The sequence below is a fragment of the Ranitomeya imitator genome, chromosome 5, assembly GCF_032444005.1.
Source record: "Ranitomeya imitator isolate aRanImi1 chromosome 5, aRanImi1.pri, whole genome shotgun sequence".
Lineage (NCBI taxonomy): Eukaryota > Metazoa > Chordata > Amphibia > Anura > Dendrobatidae > Ranitomeya > Ranitomeya imitator.
In genome coordinates, this window is record NC_091286.1 from 622,436,879 (window position 1) to 622,451,938 (window position 15,060).

The 15,060-nt window shown below is 45.0% G+C and overlaps 1 protein-coding gene across 2 annotated transcripts in view; it reads left to right on the top strand.

Annotated features, from left to right (window-relative positions):
* Positions 1-15,060, top strand: part of ASAP2 (ArfGAP with SH3 domain, ankyrin repeat and PH domain 2) — a 216,162-nt gene that overhangs the window by 185,991 nt on the left and 15,111 nt on the right. The window contains exons 20-24 of one of the 2 annotated variants that reach the window (XM_069728066.1): positions 918-985; positions 1,834-1,947; positions 4,129-4,378; positions 9,273-9,443; positions 10,343-10,505. In XM_069728066.1, the coding sequence (XP_069584167.1) occupies positions 918-985; positions 1,834-1,947; positions 4,129-4,378; positions 9,273-9,443; positions 10,343-10,505 (766 nt within the window). The remainder of the gene's footprint in view (positions 1-917; positions 986-1,833; positions 1,948-4,128; positions 4,379-9,272; positions 9,444-10,342; positions 10,506-15,060) is intronic. The other variant, XM_069728067.1, reaches the window with a different exon arrangement.

The window sequence follows — 15,060 nt, forward strand, 5'->3', positions numbered from 1 at the left end:
TCTACTGGGCTGATAAAGGATGCTGTCACTTCATTCATTCTCCAATGGACTGATGAAGGATGCTGTAACTCCATTCCTTCTCCACTAGACTGATGAAGGATACAGTCACTCCATTCATTCTCCAACGGACTGATGAAGGATGCTGTCAATATCATCCAAACCAAAGGTGATCTCAAAGTATCTCATAACTATGTGTCAGTAGTTCACCAAAATAAACGAACACTGGAAACTCCACTAAAATGTGTATCCTAAAAGAGACTTGGAGTACTAAACGAGAGTATAGTAAAAAATACAAAAATGTATTAGTAATCACATAACATGAAAAAGGCTATTACATAACGAATAGAAGGTTTGAGTCAAAGGCACATGGCGTCAAAAAGCTACACATCCATGTCACATGATAGGCATGGGGATTCAAATTAATGGTGTCCCTAGCGGTTCACAAAAGTGGTATTATCCTGTAAATAACAAGTGTAAGAAACAACATACAAATCATCAGGTCCCGTCAGGGAAAATACCACCAAATGATTAATGGGAACAACAAATTGATCAGATGTATACATATATCATAATGTTTACAAAAGATAACAGCAACAACCATGATGTACTAACATAAGTGAAAGTAACAAAAGTATGTGAATGTGCAGACAGCAGCATCCCTGACGCGCGTTTCGTGTGGGTTCCTTCGGGGGGCTGTCACTCGATTCATTCTCTACAGGACTGTTGAAGGATGCTGTTACTCCATTCATTCTCTACTGGACTGTTGAAGGATGCTGTCACTCCATTCATTCTCTACTGGGCTGATGAATGATGCTGAGGATAGCGCTCAGTTTTCTTCTGTACATTTTTGCCGACAACCGCACAAAGAAACTGTCTGTGTAAATTGGGTTTACAGTTTTATCGTTTTTTGTTTTCAGCCAATGAAGCAGGAGAGACTCCTCTGGACATAGCGAAGAGGCTGAAGCATGCGCAGTGCGAAGACTTGGTATGTCCTGTTCATTGGTACTGTACCACCTCATCTCTATCATCTCCGAAGGGTGAGGCCACGCGGAGTTGCTGACCAGATACAACCCAAACTTCATCCACGTCTGTGGCCGATGGCCATTACATTTTTTAGATGGGTGAATGAAGTTTTGGCCGTGCTGCCAGTCGATTCCTTTGGTCTCAGAATTCATTCTATAGCCTATTTAATAAATGGGGGTTTGTGAAGTGAGGACCTTTTTTTATGTTTGAGCTGTTAATATAGAAATGGGCACCTGTGGGAGCAGATGACATTATAATACATGCCACGAGTAATTCCGCTCCCGTTGCTGGATGGGGGAACACTGCTGATCCTTTGCTGTAAGGGGGAAAACATGTCATAGAAGGGTTTCCCGACTTGAAATCCCTTTTAAAGCCACGGTGGAGTGACATCATATAGACGTGGCTCCCTCTCTGGCAGAACTGGCCTATCCTTTTATTACGTGAATGGTAACATGATAAATGTAGTTGTTTGGGGGCAGGATATGGAGCGCTGCCTACGGGGGGACCTTACAGACCATCCCTTAATACATGGGTTCTAGAGATCATATATTGGAAGGGGGGAACTTATTAGCATGCTATATAATAAATGGTGACATTGGGGCAGATTTATCAGAGTATTCCCCCTTCAGGGTGAGTGTGAGGAGGTGCATGGAAGAGTGGATGAAGGCTATGTGCCCGGGCTTCACCTTACAGGTCTATATTAATAAGGCTCATCCTAAACTTTACCGTCTGTTCCAAGATCGTCCAGTGAGTGATTGTCAGACTATTCTTCTTCTTTCCTGACCACTGTCACTTCTTCTGGTGTCTCAGTTGATACAGGCTTTATCTGGACGCTTCAATGCTCACGTCCATGTGGAATATGAATGGAGGTTGCATCACGTGGACTTGGATGAAAGTGATGATGACGTGGATGATAAAATTCAGGTTGGTTTTGGCTTTTTCCTTATTGCGAAGCACAAATACATACAAAAATTTGATTTATATGATATTTTATATTTGACTTGGCAGCGATTGTTCACTGTCGGTAAAATCAAGGTAAAGCGTGGGTATCACTGGAAACAAAGGAAAAAATCGAGTTGGCACTTAAGTGGCACACTTGTCCACAGAATGGCATCCCAAGTAAATCAACAGTAGAATAGACCAACGCTTCAAATAAACAATTGAAACTTTTTAATGTATTGGCATCCTATATCATGACTCCTTTCGGCTCAAAGTTTGAAAAAGTCTCTTGTTGACCTGAACCGGGCTAGACCCCAGTTTCAGAGATTGCTATAGATCCTACCACTTTCTTCCACACCTATCAGACACTTATGGCATAAATGTCTTTTGGGAGACCTCTTTAATCTATTTAAAGGGTACTGCGGGGTGGTTGCATGGTCACTGAGATCTCAGAATGCACGGCTGATTTTGGAAAATACACCTAATTACAAGTTTCATCAGTTAATAATGATCACATGGTCTTAAGTATTCAGACCCTTTGCTCGGTATTGAGTAGAAGCACCTTTTGAGCTACTACAGCCATGAGTCTTCTTGGCAATGATGCAACAAGTTTTTCACACCTGGATTTTGGGATCCTCGGCCATTCGTCCTTGTAGATCCGCTCCAGTTCTGTCAGGTTGGATGGTGAACGTTGGTGGACAATCATTTTCAGGTCTCTCCAGAGATGCTCAATTGAGTTTAGGTCAGGGCTCTAGCTGGGCCAGTCAAGAATGGTCACAGAGTTGTTCTGAAGCCACTCCTTTGTTATTTTAGCTGTGTGCTTAGGGTCATTGTCTTGTTGGAAGGTGAACCTTTGGCCAAGTCTGAGGTCCAGAGCCCTCTGGAAGAGGTTTTCATCCAGGATATCTCTGTACTTGGCCGCATTCATGTTTCCTTCAATGACAACCAGTCGTCCTGTCCCTGCGGCTGAAAAACACCCCATAGCATGATGCTGCCACCATGTTTCACTGTAGGGATTGTATTGGGCAGGTGATGAGCAGTGCCTGGTTTTCTCCACACATACCCCTTTGAATTATCACCAAAAAGGTCTATCTTCGTCTCATCAGACCAGCGAAACTTATGTCTCATAGTCTGGAAGTACTTCATGTGTTTTTTAGCAAATTCTATGCGGGCTTTCATGTGTCTTGCACTGAAGAGAGGCTTCTGTTGGGCCACTCTGCCATAAAGGCTCGACTGGTGGAGGGCTGCAGTGATAGATTACTTTGTGGAACTATTTCACATCTTCCTACTGCATCTCTGAAGCTCAGCCACAGTGATCTTGGGGATCTTCTTTACCTCTCTCACCAAGGCTCTTCTGCCACGATTGCTCAGTTTGACTGGACGGCCAGGTCTAGGAAGACTTATGGTGATCCCAAACTTATTCCATTTAAGGATTATGAAGGCCACTGTGCTCTTGGGAACCTTGAGTACTGCAGAAATTCATTTGCAACCATGGCCAGATCTGTGCCTTGCCACAATTCTGTCTCTGAGCTCCTTGGCCAGTTCCTTTGACCTCATGATTCTCATTTGGTCTGACATGCACAGTGAGCTGTGAGGTCTTATATAGACAGGTGTGTGACTTTCCAAATGAAGTCCTATCAGTTTAATTTAACAAAGCTGGCCTCCAATGAAAGAATAGAACCATCTCAAGGAGGATCACAAGGAAATAGACAGCATGTGGCTTAAATATGAGTGAGCAAAGGGTCTGAATACTTATGACCATGTGATATTTCAATTTTATTTTTAATAAATATGCAAACATTTCTACACTTGTTTTTTTTCAGTCAAGATGGGGTGCAGAGTGTACATTGAGAAAAAAATGAACTTTTTTGAATTTACCAAATGGCTGCAATGAAACAGAGTGAAAAATTTAAAGGGGTCTGAATACTTTCCGTACTCTCTGTGTGCAGGAGTATGTTGGGTGTTGTAGTTCTGGAGCTGCCAGAGATCCACCAATAGCATATGATCACAAGTGAATGTAAATGCAGCAGAGCCTTACGTCCTATGTGTATTTGGGGGGTGCACAAGCATTGTACTTAGTTTTTTGTAGTTTGTATACATTTTCTGCTTTTATCTTTACATTTTTATCTCTATTGGTCTCTGAACTTTTTCTTTGTGATCTTGTAGCAGCCAAGTCCCATCCGCCGGGAGGAGAGACCAGTCAGTTTTTACCAAATTGGAGCTAATTCAATGCCATCCAGTGTTGCCTCCCTGGCCAGAGATGCAGCCAACATTGCCAAGGACAAACAAAGAAATTTCCTGCCAAATATCATCCAGAATGAAACTTACGGTGCAGTGCTGAATAACAGCAGCGTCCCTGGCGGCACGGCTGGCACTGCTCCTGCCCCTCCTTTACCCCCAAGGAACGTTGCGAAAGGTAACAAAGCAACATATTCATAGTCCCAGGTCACAGCATACTGTGTACACACCACGTGTGTGTGACGTTACATCACGGTATCCATAAGCGGTCCTCTCTCTTCTCACCTGGATTAAAGAGACACATTAATAGAAAAAACATTCTTCTAATAATCTCTGTATGGTCAAGTACGACCACAGTTAAGCACTAAAGTAGTAACACCCCCTTTATTAATCATTTTTATTCAGTGGTCAAAAAAATAGTAAAATTCTGTAATTTTTGGAAAATGACACACTGGTCTATGGAATTTACAAATATTCTTGATAACAGAAAATAAGCAATAAATGCTTTAATAATTTATACAAAGGGTTAATACCTGGAATTACGGTACTTGCTTTTGGCTCCAGCGATCTTCAGTCACGGCCACAAGTTCTGAGACTGAAAAGTTGTTGTAGTGGAAATTTGACTCAAAACTACATAGTTATGAAGAGTGATCAATGAATTGCAAAGTTTTCCTTGCTATGAAAATTAATTTAGTCACAAAAGCCCCATTTCCGCTTCGGTTCAGCCGTGCCATAAAATTAGATGTAGCGGTTTTATACCATTTCAGTGTTTTTTTTTTGTTTGTTTTTTTTTCATTGGCTCAGGAGGAAGTGTTAACGAGGACAAGGCAGCTGATATAATTCCATCAACATGATTGAGAGATAAGACCAGACCGATTGCTTTAAAAGAGTGCTGGTGCTTGAAATTGTCTTCTCTTAAAGGGAACCTGTCACCCCGTTTTTTCAAGAAGAGCTAAAAATAGCGTTAAATAGGGGCAGAGCTGGGCTTTACATTAGTGTATTTTGGAGCCTTTATTCCCCACCTATGCTGCCAAAATACCTTTGTAAAGTTGCCGTTTTGGGCTGTCACTCACGCTGGTCAGGTCATATGGGCGTGGTGACAGCGCTGTTTCTCCCCCAGATCTCCGTTGGTGGCGTAGTGGTGTGCGCATGTCCAAGTGGCGAATCCACTGCGCAGCTTCAAGGAAAATAGCGCGATCTGCGCTATTCAGGCGTTTATCGGTGGGCGCGGCCATCTTTGTGAGGCCAGGCGTGCACAGATGGTTCTTCTCGGCTTCCCGGGGCTTCAGGAAAATGGCCGCGGGATGCCGCACGTGCGCAGATGGAGATCGCGGCAGCCATTTTCCTGCAGCCGAGATGCGAACTCGGCTTCAGGAAAATGGCCGTCGAGATCGCCATCTGCGCACGCGCGGCATCCCGCGGCCATTTTCCTGAAGCCCCGGGAAGCCGAGAAGAACCATCTGCGCACGCGCGGCCTCACAAAGATGGCCGCGCCCACCGATAAACGCCTGAATAGCGCAGATCGCTCTATTTTCCTTGAAGCTGCGCAGTAGATTCGCTAATTGGACATGCGCACACCACTACGCCACCAACGGAGATCTGGGGGAGAAACAGCGCTGTCACCACGCCCATATGACCTGACCAGCGTGAGTGACAGCCCAAAGCGGCGACTTTACAAAGGTATTTCGGCAGCATAGGTGGGGAATAAAGGCTCCAAAATACACTAATGTAAAGCCCAGCTCTGCCCCTATTTAACGCTATTTTTAGCTCTTCTTGAAAAAACGGGGTGACAGGTTCCCTTTAACCATGGTTACCTCCAAGGAAATGTACAGTCATCCTGGCTTTGCATTTATCGGATTATCAAGAATTTCAAAGAAAAAGGTTCAAATGCTGTGAAGTAGACTTTGTGGCGCCCAAGAAAATCCAGAAGGTGCCAGGACTATCTCCTAAAGTGGTATTAGCTTGATTATTAGTTCCAGAGCAGAATTTGCTCAGAAATGGCAGCAGGCAGTTGTCAGTCCGTGTCTGCATGCACAGCGAGGTGAATGCTTTTGGAGACTGGCCTGGTTTCAAGAAGGGCAGAAAAGAAAAACATCAAGGACAGACTGACATTCCGCAGACTGACATTCCGCAGGAACTGGTCTGCAGAAGACTAGGGTAAAGTTATTTTCTCAGCTGAAGCCCCTTCAGACTGTTTTGGACAATCTGAAAGAATGATTGTCTGTAGAAGTAAAGGTGTGCACTACCATGAGTCCTGTCACGTCAACAATAAAGCATCATGAAGACCATTCATGTGTGGAGCTGATTTTCATGAATGGAGGAGGCACTGCGAAGAATAAAGACTGGAATCTACTCCTCCTACAAGAGCAACTTCTCCCAACCAACCAGGAGCAATTTGGTGATGAACAATTTTTTTTTTTTCCATCTTCATTGAGACTGTCACATGGCAAAATGGTAACGAAGTGGCTCGGACAACAAAACATTTAAATTTTGGGTCCATGGCCAGGAATCTCCCCCAATCTCAAGCCCATTGAGCACCTTTGGTCAATCCTCAAAAAATGGGTGAATAAACAAAAATACAGAAATTGTGATAAATTCCAAGCTCTGATAAGACAAGAATGGGCGGTCAACAGTCAGGATTTGGCCCAGAAGCTGTTATCCATATGCCAGGGCGAAGGGCAGAAGGCTTGGAAAAATAAGGGTCAAAACTGAAAAATATGGAGTTTTTCCATAAACTTGATGTATTTGACAATAAAAGTGTAAAAACTTATGGAATGCTGATAATTATACTTCAATAACCAGAGAAACATCCGTGTCAGTCTCAAAACTTTTGGCCAAGACTGCTATAGAGCTTTCTGACGATATGCAAAATCTGAACAGATGAATGTAAGGTCAGCGAAGGCAAGGACTGTGCCTCAAAAGTGATCTGTGTGATCAGAGGAAAGAATCGACAGAGCCTAAGGCTTCCCCTGCCCCATAGGCTTTAGATGGCTGTAGGCCAAACAATGGAAGCGTAGGCTGGGAATACATATTAGGTGGCTGCCGGCTGAAAGATTGTTTGGCTGACAGCTATCTCAGCTGACTCTTCCCATACACAGGGGTGCTCGTTCGGCCGAGCGCTCCTGTGTCTTCTATGAGAGAGCCAGCAGCTGGCACATCGGCCGGCGGCTTATCTCAGGGAGAACAATGCCATCGGCAATCAGAAATCAGACATGGCTGATTGACATCTCTCTTGACCATCAGTCAGCTGGTGCCCCCATACACAGTGGACCGTTGGCCGAACACGTTGATATCACCGGGTTCGGCCGACATAAGTCTAATCTCCTACACATGAGCGCAGCGCCCGGCTGGTCTTTTGCCGCTCCCACTAAGAATAAATGGAGTGGTGGTGCGCATGCTCGACCTCTCCTCTGGATGCGGCTCTTCAGAGCTCCGTTCTCTGGATCGGCCGGATCGCAGTAATTGGGAAGTTATGACGTTTAGAAGTTATCCCTTATCCACTGTGGACAGTCAATAACTTCAAAACATGACAAAACTACATCAACTCCACCAGATAACCTTGTGAAAAAAAACAAAAACTGGACAAGCTATGAGTCCAATGAATTTCTTGCCCACAAAACTTGCTGGTTCACATTTCTTTATCTTCTTCTTTAATCTTCCATCTTGTGAGTGTTAAGGTACCTTCACACTGAGCGACTTTAGAATGATAACGATAGCGATCCGTGACGTTGCAGCGTCCTGGATAGCGATATCGTTGTGTTTGACACACAGCAGCGATCAGGATCCTGCTGTGAGATCGATGGTCGGAGCTAGAAGGCCAGAACTTTATTTTGTCGCTGGATCACCTGCTGACATCGCTGAATTGGCGTGTGTGACGCCGATTCAGCGATGTCTTCACTTGTAACCAGGGTAAACATCGGCTTAGTAACCCGATATTTACCCTGGTTACCTAAAAAAAAAAAAACACTACATACTTACATTCCGGTGTCTGTCGCGTCCCTCGCAGTCAGCTTCCCACACTGACTGTGAGCGCCGGCCGTAAAGCACAGCGGTGACTTCACCGCTGTGCTCTGCTTTACGGCCGGCCGGCGCTCAGTGAGTGCGGGAAGCTGACTGCGAGGGACGCGACAGACACCGGAATGTAAGTATGTAGTGTTTTTTTTTTGTTTTTTTTTTAGGTAACCAGGGTAAATATCGGGTTACTAAGCGCGGCCCTGCGCTTAGTAACCCGATGTTTACCCTGGTTACCCGGGGACCTCGGCATCGTTGGTCGCTGGAGAGCTGTCTGTGTGACGGCTCTCCAGCGACCACACAGCGACGCTGCAGTGATCGGCATCGTTGTCTATATCGCTGCAGCGTCGCTTAATGTGACGGTACCCTTAGAGCACTCATTCCCATAGCACAGTTGTCACACAGCTGGACCTCCGTAAACCTGCATGCACGGATTCGCTGTGTGGGGAGACGTGGCAATTGTCTGCTGCCACTTATCTCAAAGACAACAAGGGATGGGGCATGTGAGAATCCATCATGTCTGACCCTTCTTTCCCACAGTGGCAGATATATGGGATAAGATGGAAATTTCTTCAGGCCTCTATCCCCAGCTTTGTTCACATAAACTACTTACAGCAAAGTCCTGGAGAACACAAGGGGGATTATTACTCCCATTATTACACAGGTTTCCTCCAGTTACATTTCTTAAGTCCAGTATTTATGAATGGCTCCAGTAGTAATGTACAATCCCGTAAGCACCATTGTATTTGCAGACCACATTAGCAGCTCCTTGCTCACGTTCAGTCAAAGATTGGGCTCATACCCTGTACGATCCACGATGAGACCATTAGCGCATTCAGCGGAAATTATAATGAGGCTTTTTATGTGAATGGAGCAATAGAACATTATAGGTGTCAGCACTAAAAGTAAACCAGTTCTACGTTCTGCTACACAAAGATGGTGGAAAGTCCTATAGAGATACCGTTGTACTGGATAAGACGCATGAAGTATTGCATGCCGCTGTGTTTGTGTGTGATATATGGAAATATCTCCTCCACCCTCTTGATTTTTGTCCCCTCTAGTACAGTCGACAATATTTGGCAGTAGTATACACAACACCCCTTCAAATAGCCCAGCGTGGAAATCTCATCCACTAGGATATGAGAGTGGTGGCAGCAGACAGAGGTCGTCATCTGACCCGCCAGCTATTCATCCCCCTGTGCCACCAATGCGTGTCACCTCTACCGCCACAAGTACGTGACCTCACCAGCACCGTGCCAAATGCATTGCTTGCTATCTACTTGTGTGTGAGAGCCACGTTGTTAGCATTTTATCCACCGTATCGTACTGTTACGTTACCCTGTATCTAACTGTGTGAGCGTCGCTCCTTTCATGTGATTATTGGCATGGCAGCCGTGTATGGTGGGTTTTTGTGATCTCTTATGGCTTGCAATACAGAACAGAGTGGGTACTACCTCCATAATCCCTCCCTTCAGTACCTGACTCCTCCCACATGACTGCTGACTAGTTGATCTGCTGTTTTCTAAAGTTGCACAGTGCCATGATCTGAAAAAAGAGGTATGGTTAGTATGGTGACTGGCTCTGTTGGCCTCATATAGTCTCCTCCAAGTTCCTAGAAAGTGGGGGCAGTAATGTGGTACAGTAAAGGGAGCTAACATCCAGGGATCACCATTAGGCCCATAACAACCCCCCATTCATTTTGGTTTCCTTTTGTTATACTTCTCTTGTTCCTTACATTTTGTACACATGAACGGAGCTTGGTCAAAAATTTCAATGTATCGTCTAGAGTTGGTGTAAATTGATTTGTGCTGCCTGAATGTAACATCAGGAATCTGTGACCGCTGGGCCGGAGCCGTGACAATCACCTCTTCGCTGTTGGCATCTCCTGCTCCTCTCTTGATTAGCTGGCTTGGCAAAATTTCAGGCCAGATAGTAATATAAAATAAAAAAAAATAAAAAGCCATTGATGCCGATAGGTAAGAGGCGATTCCTACTGCTCAGATCCAGTATCTCTTTGCACCAATTCTTGTATCGTCCCATTAACATCCACATTGCCTGAGTGATCAGCGCATTGTCTTTGTATGGTGTGTTATATATCTCAAATCTAAAAATGATTTTGCTTTTTCTGTAGACCCACCTCCACCCCCTGTGGCCAAAACACCCAGTGTTATGGAAGCCTTGAGCCAGCAAACCAAACCGGTCCAGCCACCTTCGGTACCCCAGAACAAACCAGCACCCCCTCCAGTCCCACCACAGCCTCCCAACAGACTGCAGCAAAAGAAGCTGGCTCCAGGGTGAGTATTAGGTTTATGCCATTTGACTATTTCAGGAGAGAGGTTTTTTCTTTTTCTTTTTTTTTTTTTTTTGGGGGGGGGGAGGATTTGGTTCTTGTGGTGAAACCAAAAAGCTATATTCCAGGATCAGATTTGTCGGCCTGTCTCTACAGTCTTGCACCTTAGGTAGGTGGATGAACGCTGGTTTGGCCTCTCAGCTAATCCCTTCTGCCTCCTCCATAAGCATCAGTGTATCCTCGGCCGAGTGTTCGTCTTTCCCCAACATGTCTTTTTTTTTTTTATCAGATAATTTTTATTAAACAGCAAGGATAATACAAGTATATTACTTTCCTGTTCCTATTAACCCTGCTGTTCTGTTCGTTTCCACTATACACTTGTACTGCTCCGGTCATTTTTGACTGGATCTAATAAAATGCTGTTTTAGCTACTTAAAAAAAAATTTTTTTGAATACCTGTTGCATTATTATACTGTATGTGAGCATGGTTTGTCATTATAAAAAAAAAAAAAAAACCTAAAAAACTCAATTTTTTTAATTTATTTTGTGTTTATAAAGGTTACAAGGGCTTATTGAATTCTGCACATAAATTACAAATTTGAGCTTAACGAACTAAAACTACTACTATAACAACTATAACTAACTAGAACTAAAATTAACTATAGTATAAAATTTAACTGCATGCAAACATTTTGAAAAAAAATAATTGTAAAAATAATAAAAAAAATCAGTTTTTTTTTTCCAGAAAATCTTCACATAATTCTATTGTTTACATTCAGGACAACAATAATACACATGTCTGCCTAGTCCATTATCATGTCCGGCTTTCTATCTTCTCGATTTGTTTATTGCATCATCATTGTGCATTGTGCTCAAGTATCAAGTATCACTTGTTTATTTTTTTTTGGAACATAAGAAACCACTGTTGTGTCTTGAGTGAAATAAAACATGGAACTATGTACACCTCTTTTCTCTTACCCCATGACGGCACTAACGAGAGAGAGAGGGATCCGCCCTCAGGGACAGGAAACCCACAGGTTAAAAAGGCGGGACCTCTCCTCCACCTCAGTTCGGTTTCCTGTCCCCGACGGGGATCCCACAGCTCACCATTCAGGAGTCCAGGGACCATCGGGCCGAGTTCAGGCAGCGGGGGGCCCTGCCACGGTCTCAGGTGGATTCCTCCCTGAAGGCGCGTTCCGGGGTCGGCGGGCCTCATGGATATGCGCGGAGGGGAGGCAGTGAAGAGGTTACCGAGCCTGCCTCTTCTCTTTTCAATGGAGTGGTCGGTAATAGGTAGCGGCGGCTACCTGGAGGTTTTCCTCCGCCGGTCCATGAGGCGCACAGGGGGTGGTGACGCCGGTCACCGATAAGCGGCAGGACGCAGGGTGCAGCGGCGGCTGCAGAAGCTCCGTCCCTCCTGTGAGCCGGCAAGTAGTGAGCGCGCGCGCGAGGTCCGGCAACTTACTGCGCAGGCGCGGGGGTCACTTCCGGGGTCGGCGCAAGGTACCTCTGGGTAAACCGGAAGTTACCTGGCGCCGCTCTGTCAGTATAAAACCGGAAAAAAAGGGGCATACCGCTGCTCAGTGATTACCACCATGAGTGGAATAGAGCAGTCGGTGGAAGAAATTTCACAGGCCCCTGTGACAAAGAATCCGAAGGAGCGCCATTCGTCACGGAAACCTACGCAGCGCAGCAGCTCAGGATCCCAGCGCAGCAGAGGCTCTGGTGGATCCAGGAGGGAGACGGTGGTTCAAGTGGAGGAGGCATCCTCAAAGCCACAACCGGTATCTTCCTCACATTAGGAGGGTAAGTGACCTCCGTGAAAGTGTATTTTCTAATAGGGGTTTATTGTTTCCTAGGGAAAGAAATGCCAAGGGAAAAGTAAACATAGAGTGTGCCCGCTTTGTTCAGCAGATTTGCCAGATTCGTGGGTTAAAAAACTCTGTGCGTCATGTATTAGGAACACCATTAATGAGGAGACGCCGAATTTCACATCTGAATTAAAAGACTTAATTAAAACCCAGGTGGCAGACGCACTAAAAAGCGTAAAAAACCGTAAAAGAAAACGTAAAGAAAAAACTCCAGATTATAGCTCCAGCGAGGGAGATAGCACGAGTGAGGATTCAGATAGCTCTACAGCTTCAGCATCCTCCTCCGCATCTTCAGAAAGCGGCCGCAACTGTTTCCCAATAGATGAAACGGATGCACTGGTAAAAATGGTTAGGGCGACAATGGGCCTGGCGGACACTCGTTCCAAAAAATCCGTACAAGATCTAATGTTTAGTGGCCTGGAACAAAAGAAGTACAGAGTATTCCCATTAAACGAAAAAATACAAACCCTAATAAAAAAGGAGTGGAAAAGACCAGACAAAAAAGTACTGTTGACACCCAAAAGGAAATACCCATTCGACGACCCAGCCTGCGCATCATGGGGAAAGGCGCCAAAATTAGACGTCGCCATTGCGAAAGCCTCCAAAAAATTCGCTCTGCCTTTTGAGGACATGGGAACCCTCAAGGATCCTATGGATAAAAAGGCCGATATCTTTCTAAAGGGGTCCTGGGAGGCCGCCAGCGGGGGGCTAAAACCCGGTATAGCTGCTACTTGTACAGCGAGAGCTCTGATGGTCTGGCTAGATCATTTAGAGACTCAATTAAAAAATAAAACCCCGAGAGAGTCTATACTGGACTCAGTGTCAGCAATGAGAGGTGCCGCTGCGTACCTAGCAGATGCCTCAATAGACTCAGTTAGGCTGACGGCAAGATCAGCTTCTTTCTCAAATGCGGCTAGGAGAGCATTATGGCTGAAGTGCTGGCCGGGGGATCTGCAAACTAAAGCCAAGCTGTGTTCCATACCGTGTGAAGGGGAATATTTGTTCGGTCCCACCCTAGACGATGTCCTCGAAAAAGCGGTGGATAAAAAGAAAGCCTTTCCAGGATTCCCAAATCAGTCTTACAGGCGGCCCTTTCGAGGGAGAAGGTTCACACAAAGACGCCCCCCAAAAAAGCAAAAGGAGGGGTGGGAAGACAGAAAATTCAAAAAAGGAGGGTTTATGTTTAACAAACCGGAGAATAAAAAACAGCCAAAATGAGGGTGCGCCCCAGGTAGGAGGGAGACTGACTCACTTTCTTCAAACCTGGGAAAAAATTTCTGGAAGTGCCTGGACTTTAAACATCATAAAGACGGGCCTAAAACCAGCCTTTCACACAATGCCACACAGTCAGTTTGTGGTTACACCACAAAGAAAGTCGGAGATCGAGCAACTGAGTATCCAGAGGGAAGTTCTCAGTCTTCTAGAAAAGAAAGTCTTACAGGAAGTTCCACAACAGGAAGAGACGAGGGGATTTTATTCTCCACTTTTTCTTCGAACGAAGCCGGACGGGACTTTCAGGGTGATAATAAATTTGAAACAACTAAACAAATACCTGGTGATAGAGAAATTCAAAATGGAAACAATAAAATCATGTGTCAGATCCCTTATCCCGTCTTGTTTCATGACTGTAATAGACCTAAAAGACGCGTATTATCACGTGCCAATACATCCGGAGTTCCGAAAGTACCTCAGAGTGGCAGTGATGATACAAGGGAGATTAAAACATTACCAATACAGAGCTCTTCCGTTTGGTCTAGCCATTGCCCCAAGGGTATTTACAAAATTAATGGCGGAAGTAATGGCCCATATAAGGGAACAAAACATATTGATTGTGCCTTATCTGGACGACCTACTAGTGATGGGCAGTTCCTCTCTTCATTGCAGCCAGCAACTAGACAGTGATGGTAGCCCTATCAAATCTAGGATGGTTTCTGAACCTGGAAAAGTCCAGGCTTATCCCGTCTCAAGTGCAGCTGTACTTAGGGATAGTAATAGACTCGACAAAGCAAGAGTGTCGTCTACCAGAAGAGAAAGTATCCAATATGATACATCTAGTGAATCAGTTAAGTGTTTCTCCTCTGATCACTCTAAGGAAAGCCATGTCCATACTGGGATCAATGACATCTTGTATCCCAGCGGTCCAGTGGGCTCAGAGCCACTCGAGAGATCTCCAGTGGGAAATACTAGAAGCAGTATCCCACGCAGGAGGAAATTTAGAGACGCAATTAAAAATATCCTCTCGGACAAAAACTTCCTTAAGCTGGTGGACAAATCCATCCAACCTCAGGAGAGGGGTTCCATGCGTATGGCCGGTCTCGATAATCCTGACCACAGACGCAAGTCCTTGGGGGTGGGGGGCCCACCTAAACAGGCAAATTGCCCAAGGTCCTTGGTCAGGGGAAGAAAAAGACCTTACTTCGAATATGAAAGAGCTTTTAGCAGTTCAGTATGCCATCAATCATTTTTTAACATCCCTCCGTTCCCACCACGTGAGAGTACTGACGGACAACAGGGTGGTAGTAGCATATTTAAATCATCAGGGAGGGACGAGGTCTCAATCCCTAATAAAAGTGCCAAATTTCATCATGTCGCAAGCAGAAGCCAACTTGTCCTCCCTGACAGCCCTTCACATAAAAGGGTCAGAAAATCAAACTGCAGATTTTCTAAGCAGGACCCAATTAAAACAGG